The sequence below is a fragment of the Penicillium bovifimosum genome (assembly GCF_028826915.1).
Source record: "Penicillium bovifimosum strain IBT 22155 chromosome Unknown utg000007l_segment0_segment0, whole genome shotgun sequence".
NCBI lineage: Eukaryota > Fungi > Ascomycota > Eurotiomycetes > Eurotiales > Aspergillaceae > Penicillium > Penicillium bovifimosum.
Genome location: NW_026622716.1, coordinates 241,409 through 267,381, shown reverse-complemented (window position 1 = coordinate 267,381; position 25,973 = coordinate 241,409). Strand labels below are relative to the sequence as shown.

At 50.3% G+C, this 25,973-nt stretch overlaps 12 protein-coding genes across 12 annotated transcripts; 8 read left to right on the top strand and 4 right to left on the bottom strand.

Moving 5' to 3' along the window:
- Window positions 1-91: 91 nt before the first annotated feature.
- N7515_009030 (uncharacterized protein) lies at window positions 92-432 on the top strand (the record flags this gene model as incomplete). The annotated part of the gene is made up of 2 exons (XM_056669774.1): window positions 92-122; window positions 179-432. 2 exons carry the CDS (start codon window positions 92-94, stop codon window positions 430-432), a joined length of 285 nt encoding a protein of 94 aa, XP_056517573.1.
- A 991-nt stretch (window positions 433-1,423) lies between these two features.
- N7515_009029 (uncharacterized protein) lies at window positions 1,424-2,431 on the top strand (the record flags this gene model as incomplete). Its single annotated transcript, XM_056669773.1, has 1 exon — window positions 1,424-2,431. One exon carries the CDS (start codon window positions 1,424-1,426, stop codon window positions 2,429-2,431), a length of 1,008 nt encoding a protein of 335 aa, XP_056517572.1.
- Window positions 2,432-2,958: 527 nt separating this feature from the next.
- N7515_009028 (ankyrin repeat domain-containing protein) lies at window positions 2,959-3,822 on the top strand (the record flags this gene model as incomplete). Its single annotated transcript, XM_056669772.1, has 2 exons — window positions 2,959-3,269; window positions 3,339-3,822. The coding sequence occupies 2 exons, from the start codon at window positions 2,959-2,961 to the stop codon at window positions 3,820-3,822; spliced, it is 795 nt and encodes a 264-aa protein (XP_056517571.1).
- A 1,222-nt stretch (window positions 3,823-5,044) lies between these two features.
- On the top strand, window positions 5,045-6,859 carry N7515_009027 (MFS transporter; the record flags this gene model as incomplete). Its single annotated transcript, XM_056669771.1, has 6 exons — window positions 5,045-5,277; window positions 5,328-5,827; window positions 5,884-6,409; window positions 6,470-6,506; window positions 6,565-6,634; window positions 6,699-6,859. 6 exons carry the CDS (start codon window positions 5,045-5,047, stop codon window positions 6,857-6,859), a joined length of 1,527 nt encoding a protein of 508 aa, XP_056517570.1.
- Window positions 6,860-6,926: 67 nt separating this feature from the next.
- Window positions 6,927-8,450, bottom strand: N7515_009026 (putative sugar transporter; the record flags this gene model as incomplete). The annotated part of the gene is made up of 1 exon (XM_056669770.1): window positions 6,927-8,450. The coding sequence occupies one exon, from the start codon at window positions 8,448-8,450 to the stop codon at window positions 6,927-6,929; it is 1,524 nt and encodes a 507-aa protein (XP_056517569.1).
- A 1,520-nt stretch (window positions 8,451-9,970) lies between these two features.
- Window positions 9,971-10,465, bottom strand: N7515_009025 (uncharacterized protein; the record flags this gene model as incomplete). The annotated part of the gene is made up of 3 exons (XM_056669769.1): window positions 9,971-10,126; window positions 10,185-10,304; window positions 10,361-10,465. 3 exons carry the CDS (start codon window positions 10,463-10,465, stop codon window positions 9,971-9,973), a joined length of 381 nt encoding a protein of 126 aa, XP_056517568.1.
- A 1,090-nt stretch (window positions 10,466-11,555) lies between these two features.
- N7515_009024 (uncharacterized protein) lies at window positions 11,556-12,932 on the top strand (the record flags this gene model as incomplete). The annotated part of the gene is made up of 2 exons (XM_056669768.1): window positions 11,556-11,590; window positions 11,639-12,932. The coding sequence occupies 2 exons, from the start codon at window positions 11,556-11,558 to the stop codon at window positions 12,930-12,932; spliced, it is 1,329 nt and encodes a 442-aa protein (XP_056517567.1).
- Window positions 12,933-13,412: 480 nt separating this feature from the next.
- On the bottom strand, window positions 13,413-14,472 carry N7515_009023 (uncharacterized protein; the record flags this gene model as incomplete). The annotated part of the gene is made up of 2 exons (XM_056669767.1): window positions 13,413-13,868; window positions 13,936-14,472. The coding sequence occupies 2 exons, from the start codon at window positions 14,470-14,472 to the stop codon at window positions 13,413-13,415; spliced, it is 993 nt and encodes a 330-aa protein (XP_056517566.1).
- Window positions 14,473-14,949: 477 nt separating this feature from the next.
- N7515_009022 (Zn(II)2Cys6 transcription factor) lies at window positions 14,950-15,951 on the top strand (the record flags this gene model as incomplete). The annotated part of the gene is made up of 1 exon (XM_056669766.1): window positions 14,950-15,951. The coding sequence occupies one exon, from the start codon at window positions 14,950-14,952 to the stop codon at window positions 15,949-15,951; it is 1,002 nt and encodes a 333-aa protein (XP_056517565.1).
- A 1,755-nt stretch (window positions 15,952-17,706) lies between these two features.
- On the bottom strand, window positions 17,707-19,287 carry N7515_009021 (uncharacterized protein; the record flags this gene model as incomplete). Its single annotated transcript, XM_056669765.1, has 3 exons — window positions 17,707-18,329; window positions 18,392-19,136; window positions 19,189-19,287. The coding sequence occupies 3 exons, from the start codon at window positions 19,285-19,287 to the stop codon at window positions 17,707-17,709; spliced, it is 1,467 nt and encodes a 488-aa protein (XP_056517564.1).
- A 1,994-nt stretch (window positions 19,288-21,281) lies between these two features.
- Window positions 21,282-21,596, top strand: N7515_009020 (uncharacterized protein; the record flags this gene model as incomplete). The annotated part of the gene is made up of 2 exons (XM_056669764.1): window positions 21,282-21,385; window positions 21,440-21,596. 2 exons carry the CDS (start codon window positions 21,282-21,284, stop codon window positions 21,594-21,596), a joined length of 261 nt encoding a protein of 86 aa, XP_056517563.1.
- A 498-nt stretch (window positions 21,597-22,094) lies between these two features.
- N7515_009019 (putative acetamidase) lies at window positions 22,095-24,004 on the top strand (the record flags this gene model as incomplete). Its single annotated transcript, XM_056669763.1, has 4 exons — window positions 22,095-22,135; window positions 22,187-22,590; window positions 22,651-23,121; window positions 23,181-24,004. The coding sequence occupies 4 exons, from the start codon at window positions 22,095-22,097 to the stop codon at window positions 24,002-24,004; spliced, it is 1,740 nt and encodes a 579-aa protein (XP_056517562.1).
- Window positions 24,005-25,973: the final 1,969 nt, after the last annotated feature.

The window sequence follows — 25,973 nt, the reverse complement described above, 5'->3', positions numbered from 1 at the left end:
ACCTTCACTCCATGCAACACGATCATAACATCCTCCATCAAACTCCAACCTACAAGAATCAAGATACTTATCTCCCTAAACAAATCCCACAATGTCGAACGACAACAGCCAAAGCCAAAACCGTACGTCCCAGACCTACACCACAAATCCCAAGTACCCAACTAACCAAACCCATTAGCCGGACTCCTCGGTGGCCTCGGCGATACACTAGGCAAAACAGTCGGCGGCGTGACAAACACACTCGGCTCAACAGTCAGCGGCCTCGGCTCAACCGTCGGCGACGCAACGTCCGGCCTTGGACAGACGGTTTCGGGTGCCACGGAGGGACTCGGGAATACGACGAAGAACGTGGGACAAAGTGCGCAGAAGGGGGTGTCTAGTACTGGAGGGAAGGAGCAGACTGCGGATAATCCACTTGGATTGAACAAGTAGTGCTTCGGTGGGCTGCGTTTATTTGGTTATTGGTAACGAATGAATGACATTTAGGGGTTTTCGTTGAGATTCTCAATACCGCAATCTTTGGGTCAACATCCATCATGCATGTTTGACGTCGGTCATGTACTGTGTACTGTGTAGACCACGATAGTTCATGTAGACTACCATCTTCGAAGGTTCCTCGAGACGGCTATTTTCATTGCGAAGGATGTGAATGTCCAATCCATTCAGCGGCTCAACGCTCCTTAATCTCCGTACACGGCCTTTAGCGACGATGACAAGTAGGAACCGCCCCTGGCGGCTTGGGCCCGCTTGGCCCCGCTTGGCCGGTCAGGGGATGATCCGTCCCGAAACCACCGGGAAATCCCCACTGCCGTCGCACGCTTCTTCGGTGGATATGGAACAACCGACGCTGCCAGCGTGACAAGGAACTACTTTTATTTAGTAAAATTCTGCACCCATGTAGCACCGTAGTCATTCCATATGCTACTGTGCTACAAACCAGGCTACCGTTTTGACCGCTGAGCCTGTACGGAGTAGGCCGCTGTCCAATTCTCATCGCCAGCCTAGAGAATGAATGTTTGCTCTACTGTAGACATTCATTTTCTCTTGTTCCATTTCGTATTCTTTTTGTACCTCCTATCTGCACCGCCTTGAGTCGCAAATCGCAATCGGGATTCGGAAGACGCCCACTTTTCGTCGCTTTTCTACCAGCGTTGAAGCATACCACGAGAATTTAGAAACGCTAGCATGAACCCTATTCGATCCGCCTGCGATCGTTGCTACGCCGCCAAAACGCGGTGCACCAAGGATGCGTCGTCCAACCAGTGCCACAAGTGCATACGGTCAAGCGCAGTCTGCAAGTACAGTCCGAGCGGCCACGCTGGTCGTCCGGTCGGTCGCGGGACAGGCCAGTCAAGCTTGCCCAGCCAACGCCAAACCCCAGCCACGAGCAGTATGTCGCGAACCTTGCTCTTCTTCGCATCAAATGTATTTGACATGGAAAGCTCACAGACATGACACAGTTGACGTACCATTCATCAGCCTGCCTCCATCTGCCGCTTGCAGCATAGACCTCTTCAGCAACCTCCATTCCGACGAGAACACTGCCGCCTACTTGTGGGACCACCCACCCTTGCTCGAAGACTACGGACAATCTTATCTGCCCATCGATGAGGCGATACACAGTGGTACGCTTACGGCACCAACCGCAAGCTCAAATACTGGCAACGACCTGTTCTCGTCCTTGGGGGTCGACAGCCCCCACCGCTCCAGCAGCGGCACACACCATGACACTCATTCCAGCAGCGAGGTGCCTTCTGCCGCCGCTTCGGTCAAGAGTGAGAGCCTGCACAGTCGGCTCGTAGTCACACACACCGAGCTCATCGCCTTGTCCGAGTCGCTCGCCGTGTCCTTCAGCATGACCGACGACATGGGGGTCATATACAGGCTTAGCGCCGAGATGACCGAGATACTTCAGCGCCTGAAGGAGAACGGGCCATGCTACCCGCCGATGCCGATTGCCAAGTGCCACGGCATGACGTCTCTGCTCATACTGGGCTGCTACAGCTATCTTCTCGAGGCCTATGAATTTTCCATGGCGAAGCTGCGACACGAGCTGCAAGACACAGGTAGTCCCACCACGATGGATGCGTCACCCGAAGAAGCCCCGCAAATCAACATTGGAGGCATCCGGCTGCAGGTATCGAGAAAGTCGGCCGCCGAAATCCACCTGCAGCTCGTTTCCCAGACGGCCCAGAATCTCCGCGAGTCTCTCCGGCAGTTCGTAAAGCACACGGCAGCCCCACGCTGCTCCATGGACCTGGACACCATCGACGACAGTCAGGCATCGAACAGTACCGGGGGCCGTGCCTGGGAGACGGGCCGCGGCGACAGCATTGAAATTCTAACAACAATGGCCCAGCGGGAGTTGCGGCGACGAGAAGATGGCATTTTCCAATACGTAAATGAGAGCGCCGCCAAGAATACAAGGTGAGTGTACAGTAACGATTCCACGATCGCGATATGTTCATATTGTCCATAGTTTGACAAATACTTGTTTCTGTATTTCTGTAAGCATTCCTTATTGACTTTGCGAGCCAGCCTATGATGCAAGACGAACCTCGGCCTTACTCCTGTTTCTGCCTTACTGAGAGCGTGCACACGTCCAGATATTCCTGCAATGGATCGGCTCTATCATCTCGCTAACACTAGTTCTCTACTAGTACAGCAACCTAGTGACTCAGATTATATTACGGAGTACTCCCGTCCGTGTCAGACTGGGATACAGCCTCCCTGGGCTATAAACAGGAACCTTCAATGGTTTTTGTTGTGGTCTAGTGGTAAAACAGCCTGTACCATTTCCAACACTCCGTACTGTGAGGAAGACCCCAGTCTCCAGGAGTCCAGGGTAATGGCATGTGGACATCACGTGTTTTCTTTCTCTATATTTCAATACGACCTCATCCAACTCATCTCCATCCATCTATCATTTCATCCGGATATCCTCGGCAACCTGCTACAATGGAGACTAACGCCTTTCACCGAGAATTTCACCATGCGTGCGTCGTTGGCGATATGCCAAAAATCCATGAAGCAATCGCCACCGGCCGCTTAACCGTTGAAGACCTTAACACCGGACTTGAAAATGCAACACTAATGCTACACGCTGATGCTGTGGCTACCCTTTTTGACGCAGGTGCTCGCGTCACAGAAAGGGCAACGAACCGTCTCCACGGAAAAGACTTCCACCAGGACCCTCGGATTGTCCGCCTCTTTCTAGACAACGGCTTGGACCCCAATGCGAGGACTTCTAGCGGCGAAACTCTACTCCGGTATGTTGCGCCCTAATAAAAAAAGAGATAAGATGTCTTAGATAACTAACTCCGTCTCTGGTGGTATAGTACGATTGTTAATCCCTCGGCTGCTGCTGTATTGCTCTCTGCCGGCGCGGACCCTAACCTCCCCGGACCAAGAGGAATCCCTCCCCTCGGCGGAGTTATCCTGAGCACCCAGGAACCAGATACCACCTCCATACTCGAGCTATATCTCGAACACGGCGCGAAATTAGAATCAAATCTGTTATTCTACTCTCTCGCTCCGCGTGTACAGCAGCGCGAGCTGAAGACCCGCTTTTTGCTTGACAAGGGCGTAGACCCGAATGCGACTTCCGACGAATGGGGCACACCTCTACACCTCGCTGCGAGGCTCGGCAACGTGGAAATCGTTAAGATGCTGCTGGAGGCTGGCGCGGATCCCACTGTCCTGTCTGTTGGCAAGAAGATCGGTACAAAGACTAAAAAGACACCAGCGCAGGTGGCTGAGTACGCGAGAGATCCCCAGGCCCGCGAGGCGATACTCAGTCTCTTCCGGGGTTACTCTCGCTAAGTAGTAAGAAACTAGATAGCCAAGTTAGCGTGTCATTTGCTTAGGATGCTTCGCCGGCTTCGCTTAGATTAGGCGGAAGGGGCCGACAGACCCGAAGGATTTTGTAGGCACCATGTTGTAAGGGTTTCAAGGGCCGGGGCTATTTCCCGATCCGGAATTCACTTGTATACTCTCCATAGATCAATGCGCAAAGTGGTGCTGGTAAGTGGTAACCAACATTGTCTAGGATACTTTGCCATTCGTTTGTTTTACTTCGCTGCAAATTCGATGCTATCCTAGCCTGTAGCCTTTATAAATTAACGGGGTTTCGCACATAACAAAATGTCGAGAGCACCTGTGGCCCCCAAAACCACACCCGTCTCTTAGTCTATCATAGATCTTGTCCAACCTGGGTTTGAGTTGTTGGAGACATCGCAGAGAGTCTGCTTTTCGGTTCTCCTCAAATGCCACAATGGCGTCCACCATGTCAATATGGCCAATGGGTTCAATTCAGCCTGTGTTCTGAAAAGTCGCACTCATTGGGAAGGAGAAATGACGATGATGTGTTGTGGTAGCCGCGTTTCGTAGTCGTGGTAGACATTGTATTTGTGGGGTGAGTTTGACCAAAAGGTGATGAATGAAGGCTGCTTGTGTATGCAGAACTTGGGCGAAACCACCTTCAGAGTACGGCTACATGGCGGCGACGTGGTGTACTAGTATGCTTTTGAGCATGGGCGATCCGTTTCAAGCTGGCCACTAGGCATGCGGACGGAGGGTTTAGTGGAGCCTGAGTTGGTCTAGAATTTAGATTGGGGAGGGCGGGACTGGGACCGGTTCGGGCCGATCGGGGTCCCGAGTCTGGACCTGGAATCTGGATCCTACTTACACAGTACGGTCTTGAATCAATTGCAACGGCAGATACTCACAGAATTGATTCCATTTGTCCCGCCGTCGCCAGCTAGGAGAGGGTCCCAGATGCCGATCATCGCGACACCCGCTCCAGGTCTAGTCAGCCCTGAGCCAGCCAGCCCAGTTCCAGCCCTCAAGTGCTTTGTCAACCCTCCGAATGCATGAAAATAGGGGCGCGTCGGCTCATTTCGCTCAATTACTTTGTTTAGGTCAAATATAAAAATGAACGATTCATCCGGCGTTGCACGATTCTCGTCGTGGCATCTTTTTCAGCGCTGTAGTGGCTACTTCCATACAAGCCAAAATCGATCGAGCAAACTGATCTCGTGAAATCATGAAAAAGCAAAGCGAAGACAGCGAAATGCAGTCGCTGGACGACACAAGCAAGACCGCGACTCCGGATATGGCACGAGCAGACCAAAAAGCCCAGAGCCCACCGAGCACGGAAAAAGACATTTACGAGGTCGGCTGGGAGGGTGGTGAGGCGGATCCTCTATGCCCTCGTAGCTACAGCACCTTGAAAAAATGGCGCATCACTCTTGTCATTTGTTCTGTCAGTCTGTGCATGTAAGTTGCGATCAACAGCAACTGAACCAAGCCTAACGCAACATATTCAGGACATGCGCTAGTTCCATCTACACCGCGACATACCAACAGATGGAAGCAGAGCTGGGCAACTCAAGAATAGTGTCTATTCTTGGTCTTTCTCTTTTCGTTCTCGGCATCAGTTTCGGTCCTATGGCTCTTGGGCCCCTGAGCGAGTTTTACGGCCGACGACCCATTTACCTCATTTCCTGGACGATCTATGTGATTTTCATTATACCACAGGCCGTCGCCAAGATTGGGGTGATTCTCGTTTTTCGTTTCCTCGATGGCTTCACTGGCAGCGCTTTCCTCGCTGTGGCTGGAGGCACCATTCACGATCTCTTCGACAGGGCGCAACTACAACACCCAATTTCTATCTTCTCAGTGTCGCCATTTATCGGACCTAGTTTGGGTCCCCTGATTGGCGGTTTGATCTGTTCTTATCTCGATTGGAGATGGACGTACTACGTTTTGATCATTTGGTCTTTTGCTTTGTGGCTAGCAATCATCTTCCTTGTTCCTGAGACATTTCGTAAGTTTATGGAAAATCTTCAAGTCCTGACTGTCCTGTAACTAACATGTGATAAGATCCGATTCTATTACGAGACAAGGCGAGAAAGCTTCGAAAAGAGACAAACAACGAATCATGGTTTGCTCCTATAGAAAGAGCGCACAGGTCTGTTGCCCACGCAATTGGCAACTCCTTACTCCGACCATTCCAGCTTCTATTCCTTGAACCCATGTGTTTCTGCCTCTGCATTTTTGCAGCACTCTTGCATGGTATTCTTTACTTATTTTTCGACGCTTTCCCGCTGGTCTTTGTCAACAATCATGGCTTCAACTTGTGGCAAGTCGGTCTATCCTTCCTAGGAATTGGTGTTGGCATGATCCTAGCTATTTTCATGAATCCGGTTTGGAACAATGCGCGAAACCGTCTTATGCGAAAGAAAGAACAAGAGACGGGTATCCATGCTAGCGAGCCCGAGTTCCGGCTTCCTGCTGCTATGGTAGGCTCTCTGATTGTGCCTGTTGGCATGTTCATGTTTGGATGGACAACATTCCCCTGGGTGCACTGGATTGTTCCTATCATAGGCTCTACCATATTTGGATTTGGGTAAGTACAAGCTCTCGTGCAAGAGGAAAAGGGTTCAAAAGCTGACGTGGACCAAACTAGGGCATTGCTGCTGTTTACCTCTATTTTCGGTTTCCTTGTAAGTTTTCTGGTTTATTAAAATCGTTGAAAGGCACAACTGACATAACTTGCATTAGGTTGACGCTTATCCAACGTACGCAGCGAGCGCCATGGCTGCAAATGGCTTCATCCGATGCATTTTTGCCGGTACGTATATGGAGTCAGTAGAATGCCATTTGATTTTCAGCATCAAGCTAATCTGAAACCCCAGCCGTATTCCCACTTTTCGGCGAGCACATGTTTGAAGGGCTAGGATACCAATGGGCGTCATCATTGTTGGCGTTTCTCACTGTTGCCATGATACCGTTTCCGTTCCTCTTTTTCCGCTATGGCAAATCCATTAGACACAAAAGCCGCTTCGCTAAGAAGTAGGCTAAATTCCACCAACTTCATCCACTCTTATCTGCCTGGAATCCAAATCGACAAATGCATCACCAAGTTACAAGCTCGCCTTCCCACGAGACTCATACGGCATAAGAAGTACAAGTATGCCTGCCGTTATAAACAGCGCCCCGCTCACATAGACAGGCACGGGAGTGGTGAGATCAGCGAACATGGCAATAATGGGAGCCATGATGCCGAAGATCCGATTCGCAGACGCGGCCAATGCATTGCCCGTGCCACGATCTTTGGTCAGGAAGATCTCAGGCGTGTATGCGTACAGCACGGCGTACATGAGACTGCTCATGAAATTGAAAGCGCAGTTCCAGCCCAGCAGCGCGTTGGATGTGGTCGCTGTTGTTGACGCTAGAAGGAATGCTCCAGTCACGGCTGTCGAAACACTCAATGCGCCCTTCCGGCCGAACCGTGGTAATTCGACTAGGATTCCGCCGAGGAGACAGCCTGGGATTCCCATCACCGCTATGATCAATGAGTTCCGGTAGGTGATGTATGTCGACCCATCGCCGAATTCGGCGCCACGGGATTGCTGAATGAAAGGGAGGAATGCGTTGTATAGTGGGAAGCCAAGACCGATAAAGGCCCATACTAGGATGACCAAAGTGGTAGACCATGCCCGCTTAGGGGTGTCGAAGAGGGCGCGGACGTGATCGAACCGTACACTCTCTAGCCGCAGACGGACGATGTTTGTCGCGCTGAGCTGCTGTATCTCACCCTGGTCCCAGGTCTCAAGATCATCCTGAGTCAATTCGGACGTCTTTCCATTTCTCCTAGCGACCTCGTGGACGACCTCCACAGCCTGCTGATTTTTCCCCTTCCCCATGAGGTATTTGGGTGACTCAAAAATCTTGAAAAAGACAAAGCGGCTCACAAACATGAGTATAGAGAGGCCGCCCACCGCGATCATAAAGTATCGCCATCCCATGTTATCAGCCTTCGTACAACCGTCTGCAGATTCACAAGTCCTGTACCCAAGCAGTGGCCAACCAATCAGATTGACGATAACCTGGGCGAAAGCCCAGTCAATGGACAAAACCGTCAGAAGATACTGATGGGATCCAGGCAAGAACTCGAGAAAGATAGCCGAATCAACAGGCAGGTTCCCACCGACGCCAACAGACCACAAGGCCGCAAATGCACATATAGCCGCGAAATTAGGCGATCCCGCCGCGACCAGACCGAACAGGGCCGTGATTCCGATTGTCAGGTTGAACGCCCATCGGCGACCGAAGACATCGCATCCGAACCCCCAGAACACAGCCCCGACCAACAGCCCGATATTCTGCGCCAGTGTTAACAGCGGCGCTTTCGAGGGGTGGAATTCGTTTGTGACTGCGGGGAGAATCAAGGAGGTCACGATGGGCCAAAGGTTGTCGCTCGCCCAGCCGAATCCGATGACCACGAAGAGCTGCCATTGGTAGCGGCCCATGCCGATGGTTTGGATCGCGTCGTTGAGAATCTCGGCCTTGGCCTTGTACGTGGCGTCGGGATCGTCATGTTGCGCGATAGTCGCGGTCTCTGTCGTCGATGGCTCGAGGCCAGGCGACTTGGGGGCTTCTGGCATCTTGTAAGGGGTAGGGAGGAGGAAGTCGGGCAGAGACCAGGAGACCAGGGGCAGATCTTATAGCGTGCCTACATTGTCATTGTAACCTTGCAAAGCAAAACCAGTATACTATCTTGTTAGATCAGTGTCCGGGCCCCCATACGGGACTTGACTAAGTGGGTTTGGCTGCTGTTGCTGTATTGTAATTGGACGACTCAATGGCGTGACCGGCGGGTGGTGTTGTGTCAGCCCCAGTGGAGGGAAGTCATGATCGACCACTTCCCCATTTGAGACGGGGAATTCTTGCTTTATATGAGCATCTATGCCTGCTCAAGCTGGCCCCTGGGGCAACGAACTCTATGAGGGAGTATTGGATGATATATGCGGGTACACTCTCTGCTTAGAGTTTACTGTGTTAAGAGGCCTTTTGAATTTGAGCATCGTGACCTATCACGTGATTAGCATCCATCTAACCACGCTGCAAGAATAATCAAAGTAATTATTTGTCAGTTACTAGGGACGACAAACACGGTGACGAACGATAGACGATAGTTCTTGCTACTAGCTAGGAAGCAACCACACCCAAATGAATCATGACATTGGTCACATTCTCGTGGCCCTTGTTGCTGAGCATTAGCGAAGAACCCATATCATTTCAATTTTCAACTTCACGACAATTAATCAAGGCTCTTCGTCGCAAACGCCCCTGTGTGTCTTGCGTGCTAGACTGCCCGCCCATTTGTGAGGTTGCTTCAAATCTCCAGTGTGAGCTGGAGGTAGTATATGCCATCTAGTTATCGGTTGAGAGTGACCTATCAGCTTTGCTCTCGTTAATCACCACCTAAATACTGCGTATATCATCAGCCCGGTAGGCGAATAAAACCCGTTACCTACCTAAGTATGATCAAGCGAAAGTGAGGTGGAGAAGATGCCGAATACCGTGCAACGATTAAGGGATTATGTCCGATTCACTACGTCTGCTAGGCATAGGGCCATAGGCAGCATATGGTTGTCCGTCTTTGTGGCTGTTACTCCATACAATGTACAGTGATGTGCTGGGTGTTTATTTGAATCCATGGCTATCGATGTTTGTATTATTCAAAAACTAGAGACCTCAAGGACTTGGATTCATGTCACAAGATCCCGTGATAAGAAGCTGTAGGTCTCCTGTCTTCGAAGAAAGTGCAGGTGTCGCGCCTTCCGTTTAGGGTTGGATGCGTGCACATAACCTTTTATTTCCACGCTTTCATACCATCCTTTTCACTTCTTCACCACCCCATATTCGCAACCCGGATAAGAGGCTAGGTATTGAAGTGCCCTGGACTGCTAGAGGTCGAGACTACAAGATTCGTTCAAAGTTCAGGATGTCTAAATTGTCCAAGCTATATCTGCAAAATAGCATAAAAAGCCAAGCAAACTAGTCAGGGCCTTCAGTAGCAGAAGTCCCCATATATCAGAAGAAATCCACCACCGAAGGTGAAAGCCCTCCATAGCTCACTTTTCTGTCCAATTCTCCACCCAATCATGCCCAATACAACATCTTAGATCATGAGACGCTCGACCTGGTTCTTGATGGCACGGATCTGAGCGGTCAGGTCACTGGCCTCGTTGGTGGTGATGGAGGCAGCGATGACGGGACGGGAAACACCGGTGGCACGGCCGAGAGCCATCTTGCTGGGGACGTAGACGTAGGGAACCTGGATTCAATGATGAGTTTGAATTCTTCGCGCAACTGTTGAAAGGGCCTTGACTTACGTTCTTGTCCTCAGCGAGGAGGGGCAAGTGCAGGACGATGGCAAGAGGGCTGGTATCAGCGGCCATGATCACGAGCTCGGAGGTACCGCGGTTGAGAGACTTGGTGCACTCGTTGGCACCCTAAAAGAGAAGTTAGCTTGATTCTATCGGCCATTTTAATCCCAAGGGAAACGCACCTTCTTCAACTGACGGTAGTGCGCAGCCTGCTGCACGAGATCGAGGAGGCTCTGGGCAAGAGTCTCGTCGGCAATGGGCCACGCGGCGCTGGAGTCTTCGGCCATTTTTGAGGTTGTAGTTGGATATTCAAACACCAGATCTTGAAAAGAAATGGCTCACTCGGTGGATCACGGCCGTGTAGTTGCAACGGAAGGAAATGTAGAAGATGTTGGAGATGAAGAATTGAAGATGGCCGTGGGAAATTTTCAGATCGGGAGTAGGACGGACACACCGCCTACTTGATCTGTGTTAGAGCCAATTTTTTTCGATTTGGTGGAGCCTCACCGCTCTCCGCCACATATATTGCCTGGTTTTTCAGGCGACGATCTCAATCGGATCTTGCAAGAACACGTTTGAGACATCAGGACCAATTGGTTTCACCGAGCACTACGATCAGCTGGAGGTCGAGTATCCTACAAAGCAGAATAATTGTAATTTCAAGGGCCACTTTTCCAAGGGGGTGAACAAACACAAAGCAAAAAGAGAATGATAAGAGTGGGATTCGAACCCACGCCTCTTGCGAGACCAGGAAACTATTGCTAGTTTGGAGTCAAGGTGTACCTTAACCTGGCGCCTTAGACCAACTCGGCCATCTTACCAATATAGAATTCGTCACCACTTTTAGCCTTTATAAGGCAATACCTATTTTGAAGCGCGAAAGTGGACGACAGCCTCAACATCAGAGCTAGTCCAGTACGTAGTTGAATATGGAATACCTACAGATCATTCAATCTTTTCGATCCGGATCACCACCTACTCTAGTACTGTGTAACCACATCAAAGGTCTTTCCTGACAAAATAATCTAGGATGGTCGTAGTTACAGCAGTAGAAGATGACATCACCAGGCCTGAGATCCACATCTAAACAAGCCTTTTGACAAAGTGAACAAACATCCACATCCTCCACTTGAAGGTGTCTGATTTATGCCTATCCGTCATACTGATGTAACCAAATAATGAGCTAACTACAGTACTGTGTTACACAGTAGTTTCACAGGGTCATAAGATAGCCAGATGACCGCCAAGATTGTGTATGACCTCAGGTGCTTCTGGAAACACTCACCAATTCACACAACATCCTTTCTATACTTCAAAACTACACAGTTCACGATCTGAACATTACCGCAATAACCCCTCATCAAAGAGATCCTCAACATGGCACACAATAGCTCTGCACACCACCTTCACAAGTAAGACATCCATTCTTTTCTTCTACGACCGCCATTAACAATGCAAAGTGTCGGCAACTGGATGCCAGCAGATCACAAAGCGCACAAAAAATGGCTCGGCGATGTAATCAAAACAGTCAACGACACACAAAAACCACTCCACCCAGTCCTCCAAGAATTCCAACATCTCATCGAATCCAACACCCGCATATACATGCTCATAACATCCATGTTCGACGAAGTCCCCCACCAAAATCGATACGGCCACGACCCAACCGGAAACCCAGAGATCCGCGACTACCACCACTTCCTCCGTGTCCTTAACCACCTGATCACTAGCGCGCCTTCATGGACCGATAAGTCGCACCGGGTCGGTTTAGTCGGATTGCCCATCAACGCAGTGCTCGACTGGCCTATGGGTACACCTAGCGGATATGCGGCATTCCTGGATCCGGATATCAACAAGATGCTCAAGAAGATCTTGAACGTCTGGGGTGAGTTCCTGGCCTCGCCTGCTTCGGCAGATGTGCTGAATGATTCCTCGGAGGGATGGTTTGGGGAGACGGGACGTCGGGATCTGACGGCTATCGCGAAGATTGGACGTACGGCTGCTACGAATCTACAGTTCCATGACTTGTTTGAGTGTGATCCTTCGAAGCCGAATCATGGTTTCAAGTCGTGGGACCACTTCTTCACGCGTGTGTTCAGGGAGGGAATACGGCCTGTTGCGGAGCCGGATAACGGAAAGGTCATCGCTAATGCCTGCGAGTCAAGACCATATCGATTGGCCCGTCATGTTAATGCTCGTGACCAGTTCTGGATTAAGAGTCAGCCTTATTCGGTGTTGGATATGCTGGCGCGTGATCCCCTTGCGGAGCAGTTTGTTGGTGGGACTGTTTACCAGGCTTTCCTCAATGCTTTGAGCTATCACCGGTGGCATTCGCCGGTCCGTGGGAAGGTTGTGAAGGCTTATGTCGTTGACGGGACATATTATTCAGAGCCTCTTTTCGAAGGAGTTGGAAATCCAGACGCCACGAAACAGGAGATTGATATGGCAGGCCAAGTTACTTCACAGGGGTATATTACCTCAACTGCTACGCGTGCACTCATTTTCATCGAAGCGGATGAGCCGGCCATTGGGCTGATGGCGTTTATTGGAGTTGGTATGGCGGAGGTCTCGACCTGTGATATCACCGTCAAGGAGGGTGATCGAGTGGAGAAGGGTGATGAGATCGGTATGTTCCATTTCGGTGGCTCGACACATTGTCTCCTTTTCCGGAATGGTGTCAATGTGTCGGGATTCCCAGAGCAGGGAATGGAGGAGAACGTGCCTGTTCGAAGCCAGCTCGCCGTTGTGTCCTGAGCAGTATCGCAGAGAATAGTCTTGTGGAATGAAGCTCATATTTTGAATCTAAGTGAAGTGGATGCTCGAATCTACCGTCGCGTGTACTAGTCTCTTTCTATATCTAATTTACATGCCCCGTGTATCATATACGTGACGATCTATCTAGATCGCGAGGAAAAGGTTGAGACCAAGGAATCTCCAAGAGCAACGCGATAGAGTGTTCACTCCGGAAGTATTCCTGACTTTTCTTGGAATTATAAGTGAAATTAACCAGCCGTCCCATAGCCCGGTAAGGACCCGGAACTAAAATCTCATTATATTAGCACTCGTTGATATTAAGTTGAAGCGATAATAACTTTCTTGGAGACTCACAGCAGGTCAAGACCTACTATGAATGTTCTATTGATTGTATGTTCTAGCTGAGTGATCGTTACATGTTGTCAGTGAGGTGTGGGACACCAGCGGGAGTTCAACCTACGAGAACTATATATAGGAATCTTAAATCTGACTCCAATCCGCCTGTCTCCAAAAGTCCTCAGTACTGACCAAACGATCCTTGACGCCCTCGAGCTCACAAGCATCAAGCATAACATCTCCCTCCCCGACTGTTTCCCACATTTTCGGGGCTCCAGCCACTTCCCAGAACTTCATCATAAGACCCATTTCAGTTCCCCATATGCCGTGAAGCGCTTCATATTGCTCGAATGGGACTGATAGAACCTGAAGCTTCCCCTTGCCTGCAATCTCGGCCCATTTCGAGAAATATTCCTGGAATTGGTACTTTCCAGTTGTGACATGGACATATCGACCTCCCTTGCAACCACTCGCTGCCTTGGGATATGGGTGTTGGAGAAGACCACTGACGGTAATGCCGATGTTGTTCACTGGGCCTAGTGAGGGAATATAAGACGAAGACTTCGCTGGGAGGGCAAGGATATATTGTCCTGCTGGCTTCTATTATTGTAGAATATTAGCCAAAAAGCAACTTCGGCAGAGGGGAAAGAAAGGGTGAAGTCCATACCGAGTAAACGGGGTTGAAGGGCGGAAGGCCAAAATTAGATGCATAAAAGCCCGTCATGAGAAAGATCGTCTTGGCGTTCAATACCGGGTCATTCTTGATGTATGCATCGATAGCTCCCTTGCCATCAAAATGCGGGACTTTCACCTCGCCGTTACTCAAGTCGCTCGCAGCGGGTAGGGTGCTCCAGAAGTAGGTTTCGAGAGTGGTTGTCTTAGCAGCTGCACGGGCCAATTTCACGCCTCGGTCATACTCGATTTGCATGGCATTTTCCGGGCCGACTCCTTTCATGAAGGGTTCGTAGAAATCGGTAACTGCGAAGATGGCATTGGCGCCAATAAAGGCATCTTCGAGGCTGTCTTCGTCGTCAAAGGTGGCGGCTACCATCTCGATACCACGATGGACGAGCGCCTTGGCCTTTTCGCTGTTGGTGTCTCGTGTAAGACCTCGAATTTTCCAGTCGGGGTTTGCGGACAGGGCGTCGATGACGCCTGATCCCTGCATGCCAGTTGCGCCGGTGACGACAATAAGCTTGGACATGTTGAAGTTGAGAATGGGTTTGAGGAGCTTTGAAAGGAGGAACTTAAGAAGGCGATGATTTGAATTAAAGACTTCTCGAGAAGTACGGGATACTTATAGCCTTGACTACAGATTATAAATATAAAACTTAAGAGTGAATGGATATATTTTATCTTAACAAATTCCACATGAATGTCCGCAGCACAGATGTCCGCAGTATCCCCAGATGTCCGCAATATCCGCAGATGTCCGCAAGTTCCCCGCAGATGCCCGCAACCCCGATTAGAATAAGTGCCTTTTTATCAAATAATGAAAATCATGATCTTCGTTTTAGGCAGGCGGTAGTAGTGTTGAGCTAGGTGGTGGCCAAACGGGGTGCAATTACTAATGTCCAGTCACCAACTAACTAGCTATAACTACGGAGTACTTGATACTACACCCGCAAACCTCCGCAAACACCGAAAGCTCCGTAACAAACATCAAATGTTATGACCCATCATGACGTCTCATGCTCTCGCGTCCTGTTTCTTTTGTCGCCGCAGTAAACGAAGATGTGACAAGAATCTGCCAACATGTCAGCTGTGTATCAAAAAAGGCTTGAAGTGCAGCTACCCCCACAGACGCGGCCAACGTGCTGCCTCGCCTCCCTGCGGTGTCCATGGATCAGAATCAGGCGATGATTCCAATTCAGCTCATGCGGAGCCTGTCGTAGCACAAAGCAGTAATGTATCCCAGTTTCAGCCCGTCTCGTCTACTTCTTCGTTTGCTGTGAACGCTGCCATTAGTTTCCTCGCACCCGATCTCTTCCGTGAGGCTGGGTTAGAAATTCCTCGCCTGGACCTAGACATTCCGGACGAAGTTTCCTTGCACCTAGGCGATAGCCAGCAGGTTCTGGAGACAGCCAGCAAGTTCTTCCAGATGACATGGTTGCCTATCGTCAGTCGGAAGCGTCACTTAGCCGCCGTACTCAATCCGTTATCACCATCCCGACGTCCAACAGTCTTGCTAAATCTGTGCATGAAGCTGTGCTGCTTGCCAGTAAATGACGATGAAGGCCGAAAACGGATCTCGTTGTATCGATCAATCAAGAAATTCTACTCCGAAGTGGAGAGTACAGGAGACTTGTGTGTTCAAGTTTTACAGGCCGCTATATTCATTGCGGCTTTTGAGATCGGTGATGCGATCTACCCTGCAGCTTATTTGACAGTCGGAGGTTGTGCCCGTTATGGTATCGCCATGGGTCTGGACAAGATCAATAAATCTAGGTTGGGTGGAGAGCATAATCGCACAGCGTCTTGGATGGAGATTGAGGAGAAGCGAAGGGTTTGGTGGGCTATCTTAAACCTGGACCGGTCCGTCACTTCCTATACAATTTCCTTCTACTGGTCATTCGGGGAAATTGTGATCCTCGCATATAACCAAACTGACGCATTTGGAATACAGATTCTTAAACTTCACAAATCCTGCTCGGGTCTTGGCGACAGAGGATCCCGTATTTGAAGATTTTCTCCCGGTCGACGATGATAAGTTCTACGACGCGGTCAGAACCATTTCTCTTCCTCTACTGCAAGTCTAAGTGTTCTGATTTGGATATTATAGACCTCGGAGCCGGAGGATGCGGTCCCCATATCCCAGGGGTTCGTATTCAAAATTGGCCATTTCGGCAGACTAGCTCAGGCGACGTACCTGATCAGCCAGGCTCTCGCTACCATCAGATCCTTTTCTGCAGTCTCTATTGACCTCAGCAAGACCAGCCTATCATCGGAGACAGCACAACTATGTCGCACATTCGAAGCCCTAGTTCGTGCTAATGAAATGGAAGTCACAGTCCGCAGGCTACCCTTCTGCTGCCAAAGCCTGATTGCTTACAGGTAAGCACTGGCAGAAAGACGTTGCTAAGCCGCTCAAAAGGAGAAAACTCAAAAGCTTACCCATTCATGGCAGCGGCGTCTTCCTCCTCCAAGAACATTACTGGCAGCAGTTGAATATACGATCTCAACAAGAGGCGCAGCAGCATACATATGTCGAGACTCATAATGCCCTCGACACGCTTTGCCGAATTGCGTTTGGAATCCAGCAAGGATCTTATCTGGTGGACTTAGGGCAGGGCCAGTGTACATTTCTTCTGGTAGGAGTTGTATATCAAGGTCTTTCGGCGCTTTTGACTATTGGGAAAGGAAACCCGTCGGCAGAGATCAGAGAGAGCATAACTATGTTAAGATGGTTACTTCGGCACCTACGAGCCCGCTGGCCACTTTCTGGTAAGTTCCTTGGTGAAAGTCCTGAAAAGAACGATTCTAATGTCAAGGGAAGGCGTCTATGAAAGGATTTTGGATGCAAAAGAGGCTCTGTTAGCCTCGGAAGCGATATAACTACAAATTTTGTACCACGGAAAGAGGCAGAATAGATCGTGGACACGCTCGTTTAATCTACATGTATTTTTGACAGCTGTCGGGTTACCGAAGGCCAAGCCTTAGTACAAATATTCTGGCTCATGTTCAACTGCCTGCCTTTCCACTATGTTCATTAGAGCGTCCATTTCTCGTTATAATTTCGAGCGTTTAACTGACGCCCTTTACAGACTTAAGCTCCTACCCTATTAATGCTTTCGCGACAACTAAGAATCCAAGCGTATTTGATAATCGAGATATCTGGTACGAGTCACTGAAGAGTAGCCTTCACAGCTCAAACATCCCGAACTGGGCCACAAAAGTTATATCAAGCGGTCTCGAGTTCAAACTTAGGGTGAAGTCTCTCATCGGATCCTCTCTTTTTAAGAGTAAGCAACAAGAGGAAGCTATGCGATGCATCCAGTGGTACAAGACTGGTGCCATCATGTTGCCAAAATAGACAAACATGTAAATTAGATGCAATTTAATGAGCTGGTACTGATATCTTTTGGATACTCTGTGCCCAGTGCAAGGAGGAAGGACTATTCAGAGCTTCAGCAACGGCTTCTTCCACATGCCAATTATGTTTGTCATCTAGACTGTTCAGGTGACAATGTTGAGTTATGGGGGGCATTTAATAATTTAGGGGATCTTTACTCTGATCAGGGCAAGCTGAAGGAGGCTGAAGAGATTGTACCAGCGAGCACTGGCAGGCACGCAGAAGGCCCCGAACTAGAAGTATGGGGCATAAAGCTAAGGGTAGTAAAGCAAATGACGCCGGAGATTGCTAAATGAGAAAAACATATGCAATGCTTGGATCGTGTGAAAGTGCGTCATAAAACGTATGGGTCATAAGTCATAAAGATCATTCGTATATCGGAACCCTCCGAGAGGGAACGTATCCTCCGTTCTCAGGCACAGGATACCGTTTTGCAGAGGGCCGAGGACTCGTCCAGCCAGGAACAGGATGATGATGGAATCCAGCACTACTGTACGCGCGCTGTCGCTCGGATCCGCTTCCTCCGCTACTGGGTCGGCTATTACCGGGAGTGCCGCTGTAGCTTCCTCTTCTCATCTCGTCTGCGTGGGGACCCATGTGTCGTGGTACTGCCCTTGGAGGAGTTGGTGGTCTGTAGAACGGTGGTTCGGGAGCAACTGGGGTAGGCGAGGGACCGCCGAAGATGGATTCACGGAATTTCACACCCGCTGCTCGTGATCTAGAACGATCCTTTGGCGTATCTCTCTTGTGATCTCTCTTATGGACCTTGGGAGAGGTGTCAGAGTGAGACTTGCTGGACCGTGACGAGTGGCTGTCATGACCCCGGCGATGTCGGTGAGGGCTTGTCGGTGAATCATCTCGGAAGGGTCGGCGGGTGTACGCCTCATGGGAATGGCGTCTGCCGTTACTGTTCGAAGGCGGTGACAGGTGCCGTCGCTCGCGGTGTCTATGTGTGCTTGGATGATCTCTGTATTCGTGGGCAGAGTCATCTGACGACACGTCAGGGGCAGCTGGCCTCTCAGCTGTGCCTGGACTCAGGGGATGACCGTACCAGGTAGCGCGGTCACGGCCCCTCGAACGCGGTGGGTGTTCTCCTCCCCATGGAGGCGGAGAGGAAACCCTTGGTGTGGAGAATCCTGGCCGAGTCCGTCCTGCTCTTTTCCCGGGGAATGCAGGATATTCTCCGCTGTGATGTCGGCGGTGATGACGTTGGCTACTAGGCCGATCAGGCTCGGCATGACTGTGGCGTTTCGACTCGGCACGGCGCGGGGGCGTGTGAAGTAATCGTCTTCGTCTGGCAGAGGGTCCTTGCCACTGAAATGATAGTGATATGTTCCAAAGTCCGGCGGGGAAGCACGCTTCGTGTGTCTCTTGACAAAGTCTTGCTCCAGCCGCCGGCTCACGCCTTCATGCCACTGTAGCATCTCAGGATCTGGCTCGGAAGGGAATGCATCTCGGGGTATTGTCTTAGGAAAGATCACACCATTTGCGTCTGCAATGTCCCAAAGACTGACAGCTCTCTGCAGATACACCGAGTGCTCATCCGGATCCATCAATAGTTGTATGGTCTGCCATCGCACGAAGCCATTTGGAAGTAGAGCGGGGACCGAGGGGGGTTCATATGGGTTTGCTGAGGGCTGGAGACTGTGGAAGCAGCCCAGTGACTGGTAGATGAATGACAGGGCTTGTCCCTTGGTCTCGAGGAATAGAGGATCATAGTTGCCGCCGACTTTGCGGTAGAAGGTAGCGAGGCGCTCCGGGGTGATATCAGCAGTGCCCTTGGAATCAAATGAGTGCTATCAAATTTGTTAGTTAGGGATGACTACAGACTTAGCAATAAACACTCACCATCAACTGCGCGATCCCCAGACATAGCTGTTCGAGCAGTGGGGCTGGGCTCTTATCTGAATTGATCAGCGTACCCCAATCAATATCCGCAGAAGCCATGAATGCGGGGTATGAGATGTTGAGAAGTGCATGCGAGATGTAGCAAAACAGTTCATCTCCAGGCCTCAAGGGCGAAAGTACTGTGTAGAAAGAAAGTCGAGAGCTGACGGAGGAAGCGGTCAGGAACACGTGGACCCACTGCGGGGGGAACCAAAGAAACACGAAGTATGAAAGTGATGGATGAAGATACTTAGATAGTTAGTAGAGTAGATGTATTGTTTATATGGAGTATTCCAGTTAAACAGGCTACGACTGAGCTGAATAGTATATGGCATGTCATTCACCTCAATACCCGTGACTCACTTACAATGTGACATGATGTGAAGCCTAATGTGGCGCAATGTGACCCAATCAGCTCAAGAGAACATCAACTACGCAGTCTAACGGAGTCTCCGATCATCGTCACTGATCATCAGCGCTTAGACTTATAGATAGCCGCTGTATTTCTCCCAGATGTCTGTATGTTCCGATCCTCTAACCTCGTTTGTCTGTCAGCCTCCTTTCACACCGGGCAGTTGTCAAGTCAGCTTCACATGTGACTTACATGTGACTTACATGTGAGATCATTCAGGTAGTCATCATCAACTGGCCCTGATGTTTTGCGCTCGTTCAACCTGAAATCTTCATTCCCTCATATTTGAAAATTTCAGCTGTGACCACTGACCAAAAGTCTGGGGTCAAAGCATGTGCGCCCTCTTAGCTCTACTGTGTTAGAACTAGTCTCAGGCTTGAGCCAGCTCGCCAAGATCAAGCGCTTCCTGCCGAAGCCCGAAGGTGGCCGCCCGAGGCTGGTCACGAGACCCCGGAACGGAGGAACTTCCCCGGGAGCGGACACCTGTAGATATCTTAATCCGCCTCCTGAACTCGAGATAACTACACACAATATACGAGACTTCTAGCACCCACATGACCTGCGTAAGGTGTACCTTGTAGCACTTCCATGTCTTCCAGGACTGAGTTTCAATACGAGCGATGGCAGGATTCTCCAGAACTGGCTGATATCTCTACGGGGGATCTCAACCAATATTCTGCTCCGTTATGTGTCGTTCAACGTGGGAAAATGAGGCGACTGGACTGGAAGCGTCGGAGAGAACGAGTCATATACTCGCCAGTTGACTGAATACCTTGCCGGTGATATCTATTTTCATTCAAGTCCATGTTTCCAAACCTACCAGGTGTTTCTTGTCAAGGGATTCTATACCATGTGTCACCCCTTAGATCTCGTGACAGATGAAACATGGGCATCAAAAGCAGATCCCGATATCAGATACAAACCTCTTCACCATCAAGTCCAGACCCCAAGGCGACAAATGGACCACCGTTGCCTGTCGATCAGACCTCAGTGTTGATGACAGGCCCACATTCTTGATCTTTCGTCCACCTATGCGATCAATTGAATGTCAGCCATCGGCCCATCACCGATTTTACGGCCCATCCCTCCCCCCTTTGGGTTCCAACATTCCTGGACCGACATTCCATCGTCTTACTGGTATTCAACCACAACAACAACCAATCCCAGTACTCCATTGCCATCTGACAGTAGCTTCCTGCCTTGATTTCTTCGATGGCATGGCCACGGGCAATCTAAATCGATTCAGCAACTGGCAGGCAGCGGATCGTGGGGCCATTGGTATCCCAGCCATTCGGAGACCGTCTGTCTCGCCGGTCAGAATTCCACACGCGGCATTTCACCGCAAAGACCCCTCTATCTGAGGAATAAGTGTAGCTGTTCTCCCTAGCTCCTCTTTTCGGTCTTTTTCTGTTGCGAGCTTGTGAATGCAGTCCGTCTTCCACCCGCGACATCCATCAACCATATTAAAATCATTCATCGGTGCTATCATCACGATCTTAACATCACTCGACTAAATATCCGCATCCTCATACATCGGTCGTTGTCCTCTGCAGCTGGTCAACCACCCATCCCTTGAATCGCCCGATCGGCCACAACAATCAAGACTCATTCATCTCAGCTCCATTAAGCAAACCCACACAGCATGGCTCTCGTTCGTGACCCATATTTCTGGAAGCGGTTCTCAACTGCAGTTCACTTGGATGAGGAATCAAAAGCAGCCGAACCAAACACACTCAAACCAGACCGGTAAGACGCCCTTGCATCTCAACCCCGAAGACGAACCTCAGCTAACACTTCCAGAACATCATGGCTTTCGCGCCAACGACAAAAGAGCGAGCGCTCCATCCTCTACGGCTTTATCATCTTCTTCATTGTGGTCTTTATGGTTGTCGCCGGTGTGGTCATATGGTGGCTCGCTAAGAACAACTGGCTCCGACCTAGACCTGCGACTGCATAAACCAAACCCTCACATTGATAGCGTTTTGTTTCATTTTTGGCGTTCTCATTTGACTCTGGAGATATACCCGTCGCTCCTCCAGCGACATGGCATTTGGCATCTTGGGTAGATGTCTTTATATATCTGCACATACACATCACCTACTGAATAGAATTCGCTTATCATCACATGGTTTATCTACCGCATACACCTTCCACAACGGGTATAGTGTGGTGTTGGCTGAGGCTTCTTTATCTCCTCCAATAGCCGCCCGAATGGCGACATCTAGCAATATTAGATCGCGATTGCTTGGTATTTACAAGTTCGAGATTACAACAGACAGAAGCAGCCCAGTTACTGAACAAATGGAAGGACAACTTTAACAGGCCTGGCCAGAGTTCAAATTGCCGGCTAACATCGGTGCTGATCGCATTCTCCACTTCCCCAACTTCCCCGCCAGAGCCCTCGTATAAGACCCTAACTTCCCCTGTAACTCCTTTCTCGAACTACACCGCCACCATGCTTCCTCCATTTGACTACTTCACTTATCGGCGCATAAGGTGAGCTAATCATCACAGAACAAGCTTGCATTTCTAAGCTAATATCACCAGAAACCAAAAACAAAAGGAGCGAGAAGTCCGCTTCGCAACCCTCCCGGCACCATATCACCTCCGCATTGGCGCCCAAGACCTCAAGATCATCAACCAGCCTATTGAGGAGCTTGTCCATGATATCCAGGACTCGACCGTTTCTCCGCTCGATGTTCTGCGTACTTATGGAAAGGTAGCCAAAAGAGCCCAGGAGCGTACCAACTGTATTACCGAACTGCTGCTACCCGAGGCTGAGGCGTGGCTGGAGTCGGAGATCAATCTCAAGGGTCCCCTGGCTGGTATTCCGGTTTCTTTGAAGGATTCCGTTCATGTCAAGGGATTCGATACTAGTGTTGGGTATGCGGGTTTCACTGGGAAGCCTGCCTTGGAAGATGGGCCTATGGTGCGGTTGTTGAAAGATGCCGGTGAGATCATGATTCTGGAGTAATGCTCTCGACAGCGGAACCAAGTACTGACTCTCATAGGTGCTGTTCCATATGCCAAGACGGCACTGCCCATCACCCTGCTCTCCTTTGAGTCGGCTAACGGGCTTTGGGGAAGATGCCGCAACCCGCATTCCCCAGGCTATTCTCCCGGTGGCTCAACTGGTGGAGAGGGAGCCTTGCTAGCTCAGGGTGGTCGCATCGGTATTGGATCTGATGTGGCTGGTTCGGTCCGTGTACCTGCCGCTTGGAGCGGGATCTATTCGCTCCGCTGCAGCACTGGCCGCTGGCCCAAGGGCGGTGTTAGCACCAGTATGCCCGGCCAGGAGGGTGTCCCCAGTGTCTTCAGCCCAATGGCCCGCACTCTGGATGATTTGACGTACTTCACTCGTGCGATTATCAACATGGAGCCTTGGAAGTATGAGCACAGTGTTCACCCTATTGCCTGGCGCAACGAGCTTGAATCCGAAGCTCAAAGCAAGCCTCTTCGCATTGGCCTCATGAGCTCTGATGGTATGTCCCAGCATCCCAACCCTTGCCCTTTCTATTCATGTCAGTCACTTACAACTCAGGCGTCGTCCCCCCAACTCCCGCCATTGAACGTGCCCTCGCAACCACAGTGGCCGCCCTCACTAAAGCTGGCCACTCTGTTTCCGAGATCGCCACTCCCCCCGACGCAGATCCCTTTACCGGGCTGAATCTTGCCTCGCAACTCCTCAACGCAGATGGCTGCCACCACTTCAACGCCAACCTCAAGAGCTTCGAGCCCTCCGACCCCGGCGCCATGCAACTCTCCAGCATCGCCCATCTGCCCCGCCCTCTCCGCTACCTCTACTACCTCTTCGTGCGCTACATCCGCCGCGACAAGGTCTCCGCCGCTCTGATCCGCGACTTCGGTCCCAAGTCCGCCGCCCAGCTCTGGACCATCACCGCCCAGCGTGAAGCCTTCCGCGCCGCCTGGCACAAGTGGTGGGATGCCGCACCCCGGCAATACGACTTCATCCTGTGTCCTGTAAACGCGACCCCGGCCCTGCCCCACGAAGCCATGCACGACGCTGTCTCCTCCTGCGGATACACCTTCCTCTGGAATCTGCTCGATTACTCCGCTGGCGTCCTGCCTGTCGGCCACGTAGATCCCATCCGCGACGCCCTCGTCGCCCCGTACAAGACGATCCTCAAGCGTCTGGGCTGTGATCACGGCATTGCCCGGGGTGCGTGGAAACACTATGACTCCGTTAAGATGGCCGGTCTCCCCACTGCTGTGCAGGTCGTCGGTCGTCGCTGGCAGGAAGAGCAGGTTCTTGGATACATGGCTGTTGTGGAGAAGGCATTGACCGAGTATCGGGATCCGCAGACCGGTGAGAGCTGTCGGTATGCTCTGTTGGAGATTGATTAGTTCGAACTTGCAAGGTTGTTGCAGGCAAATGTTTCGCCCCGATTTAACGGGGAGTTCTTCCGAGCTTAGTGTGCATAATGACAGGCATGGGACGAGCACATTCTTCATGCCCTAACTTCTGGTACAATGTACAATGAATTATTCTATTTCATAGTCTATTACTAACCATGTTACCATTTAACTACCACCTTCCCTTTTATTTCTCTTCGCCCGGTAAACATCGCAGTTTCTCTCCCGGCCCCATCACGGGACGAATGCCGTGTAACTTGGTGCGGGGGGTAGCTAGTGCGGGCACTGCGGGGCTAATTGCGTAATCTCTGCAGGACTGGAAATTGGCGATTTCATCTGCACAGTTGCTCCTACATATACGGAGTAGTACTGCATTCTGCATACTTCATAGACTCGAGCTGGACAGCCCTGCGCCCTGCTTCTTCACGTTCATATTCCCCCTCAGATATCACTTACAACAGTCGTCAGTCAACCATCAACACTTAACTAGGACATAATTAGATCCACTTAGCTAACTCCAACTTCATTTCTGTCTAAATCAAATACATCGCGGAATCAATTGTAGCAAATGCAAACCTTGGCAGCAACACACTAATCTCAACACCCCTGCTCAATTAGTGTACCGTCTCTTCAAGGCAGCCGTTGACCTTTAACCCCTGTACCTATTGTGCATTGGCTAGATCCAGCCTAGGCCTTTGTGTCATCCATTGGCTCGGGTATATTCTTTTTCTTCTCACAACGGCTGCAATAGCGCGCAAGAGAGAATTCGATGTGTACATCTTATTCGTCGGTGTCTGCCCGAGGCGCGGATGTCCGTAGCGGGATTTGGATATTCTGTGAATGGGCAGTGTGAGAGACTAGCAGATCCCGACCAGGGGTTTGGTTTAATACTCTTAGATTAGTTGATGGACCATATTTGGTGGTTGTTGACTGGTGTTTCTCCCTGGAGTTTGAACTCTGAACTTATCCAGTGAGGGTATTGCATGGAGTAGACTATGTATCGTAAACTTTTAACCGATTGATGGAGCAGAATAGCAATAACAACATGACCTCGGTCTATTCTGCAGAGAGATACAAAGTTAAGGTAAAGAGAGATTCCAATATTCAGGGGTTAGACAGGCTTCACAAACGTCACCTGAATAAACTTCCAACGGTTTTTATCTGCGTTGTAACCGTTCTCACTATGCCTATTTCTCTGAAACTTCGCCACCCCGAGATGATTTACCTCGCGATCGACCCGGGTACGAACCCGGGATCCACCTATTAGACTCTCTATTGTTATCTTATGAAGTACGGATATATACAGCCGCCTGTCAAAAAAAGCTAAAGTCCAGCACCGTCTGTGCAACCCATCTTTGTGGTGTGTACATGGTAGGATACATCTCTATGATTGGGTTAGAAGCAGGAAATAATTGCCAGTCAGATCCCTGCTCATGCCAGGCTCTACGCAGCTTTCAGCTCTGAAGATCTGATGATGACCGACGGGAACCGGTTAAAGAGAGGGCAAGAGGGATAGATGTGTCTACTGTACTTGGTAAGGATGGGTGTAGGGATAGCATCCCGTATTTCATGTGATTTACAGCGCGTGGCTTGCATTTGGTATAGGGCCACATTAGTGCATTACTGGGATTCCCGGTGAAAGGGGAAATGATTACTCGGTTTAGCCCAGGCGAGAATCTATGGTCCCTGTCGAGTCATGGCGGTTAAAACACACTATTACAATAGTACTGTAGGAGTGTACAATCTACGTCGAGTCTCCGGTTATTTGGATTTTACCTTGTTCGGAACCTTGGATAAGGCCAGAAGGTTTGATGAGTCCATGGTTGAGAGTCTCAGTATGGAGTAACTTCTCGGGCCAGGAACATCCGAAATCTATTTTTTCTCATGAAAGCAAGAACACTTCACCGTTGGGCCTAATGCAGAGCTAATTACGGAGTGAGACTTCCGAGATACCCGCGAA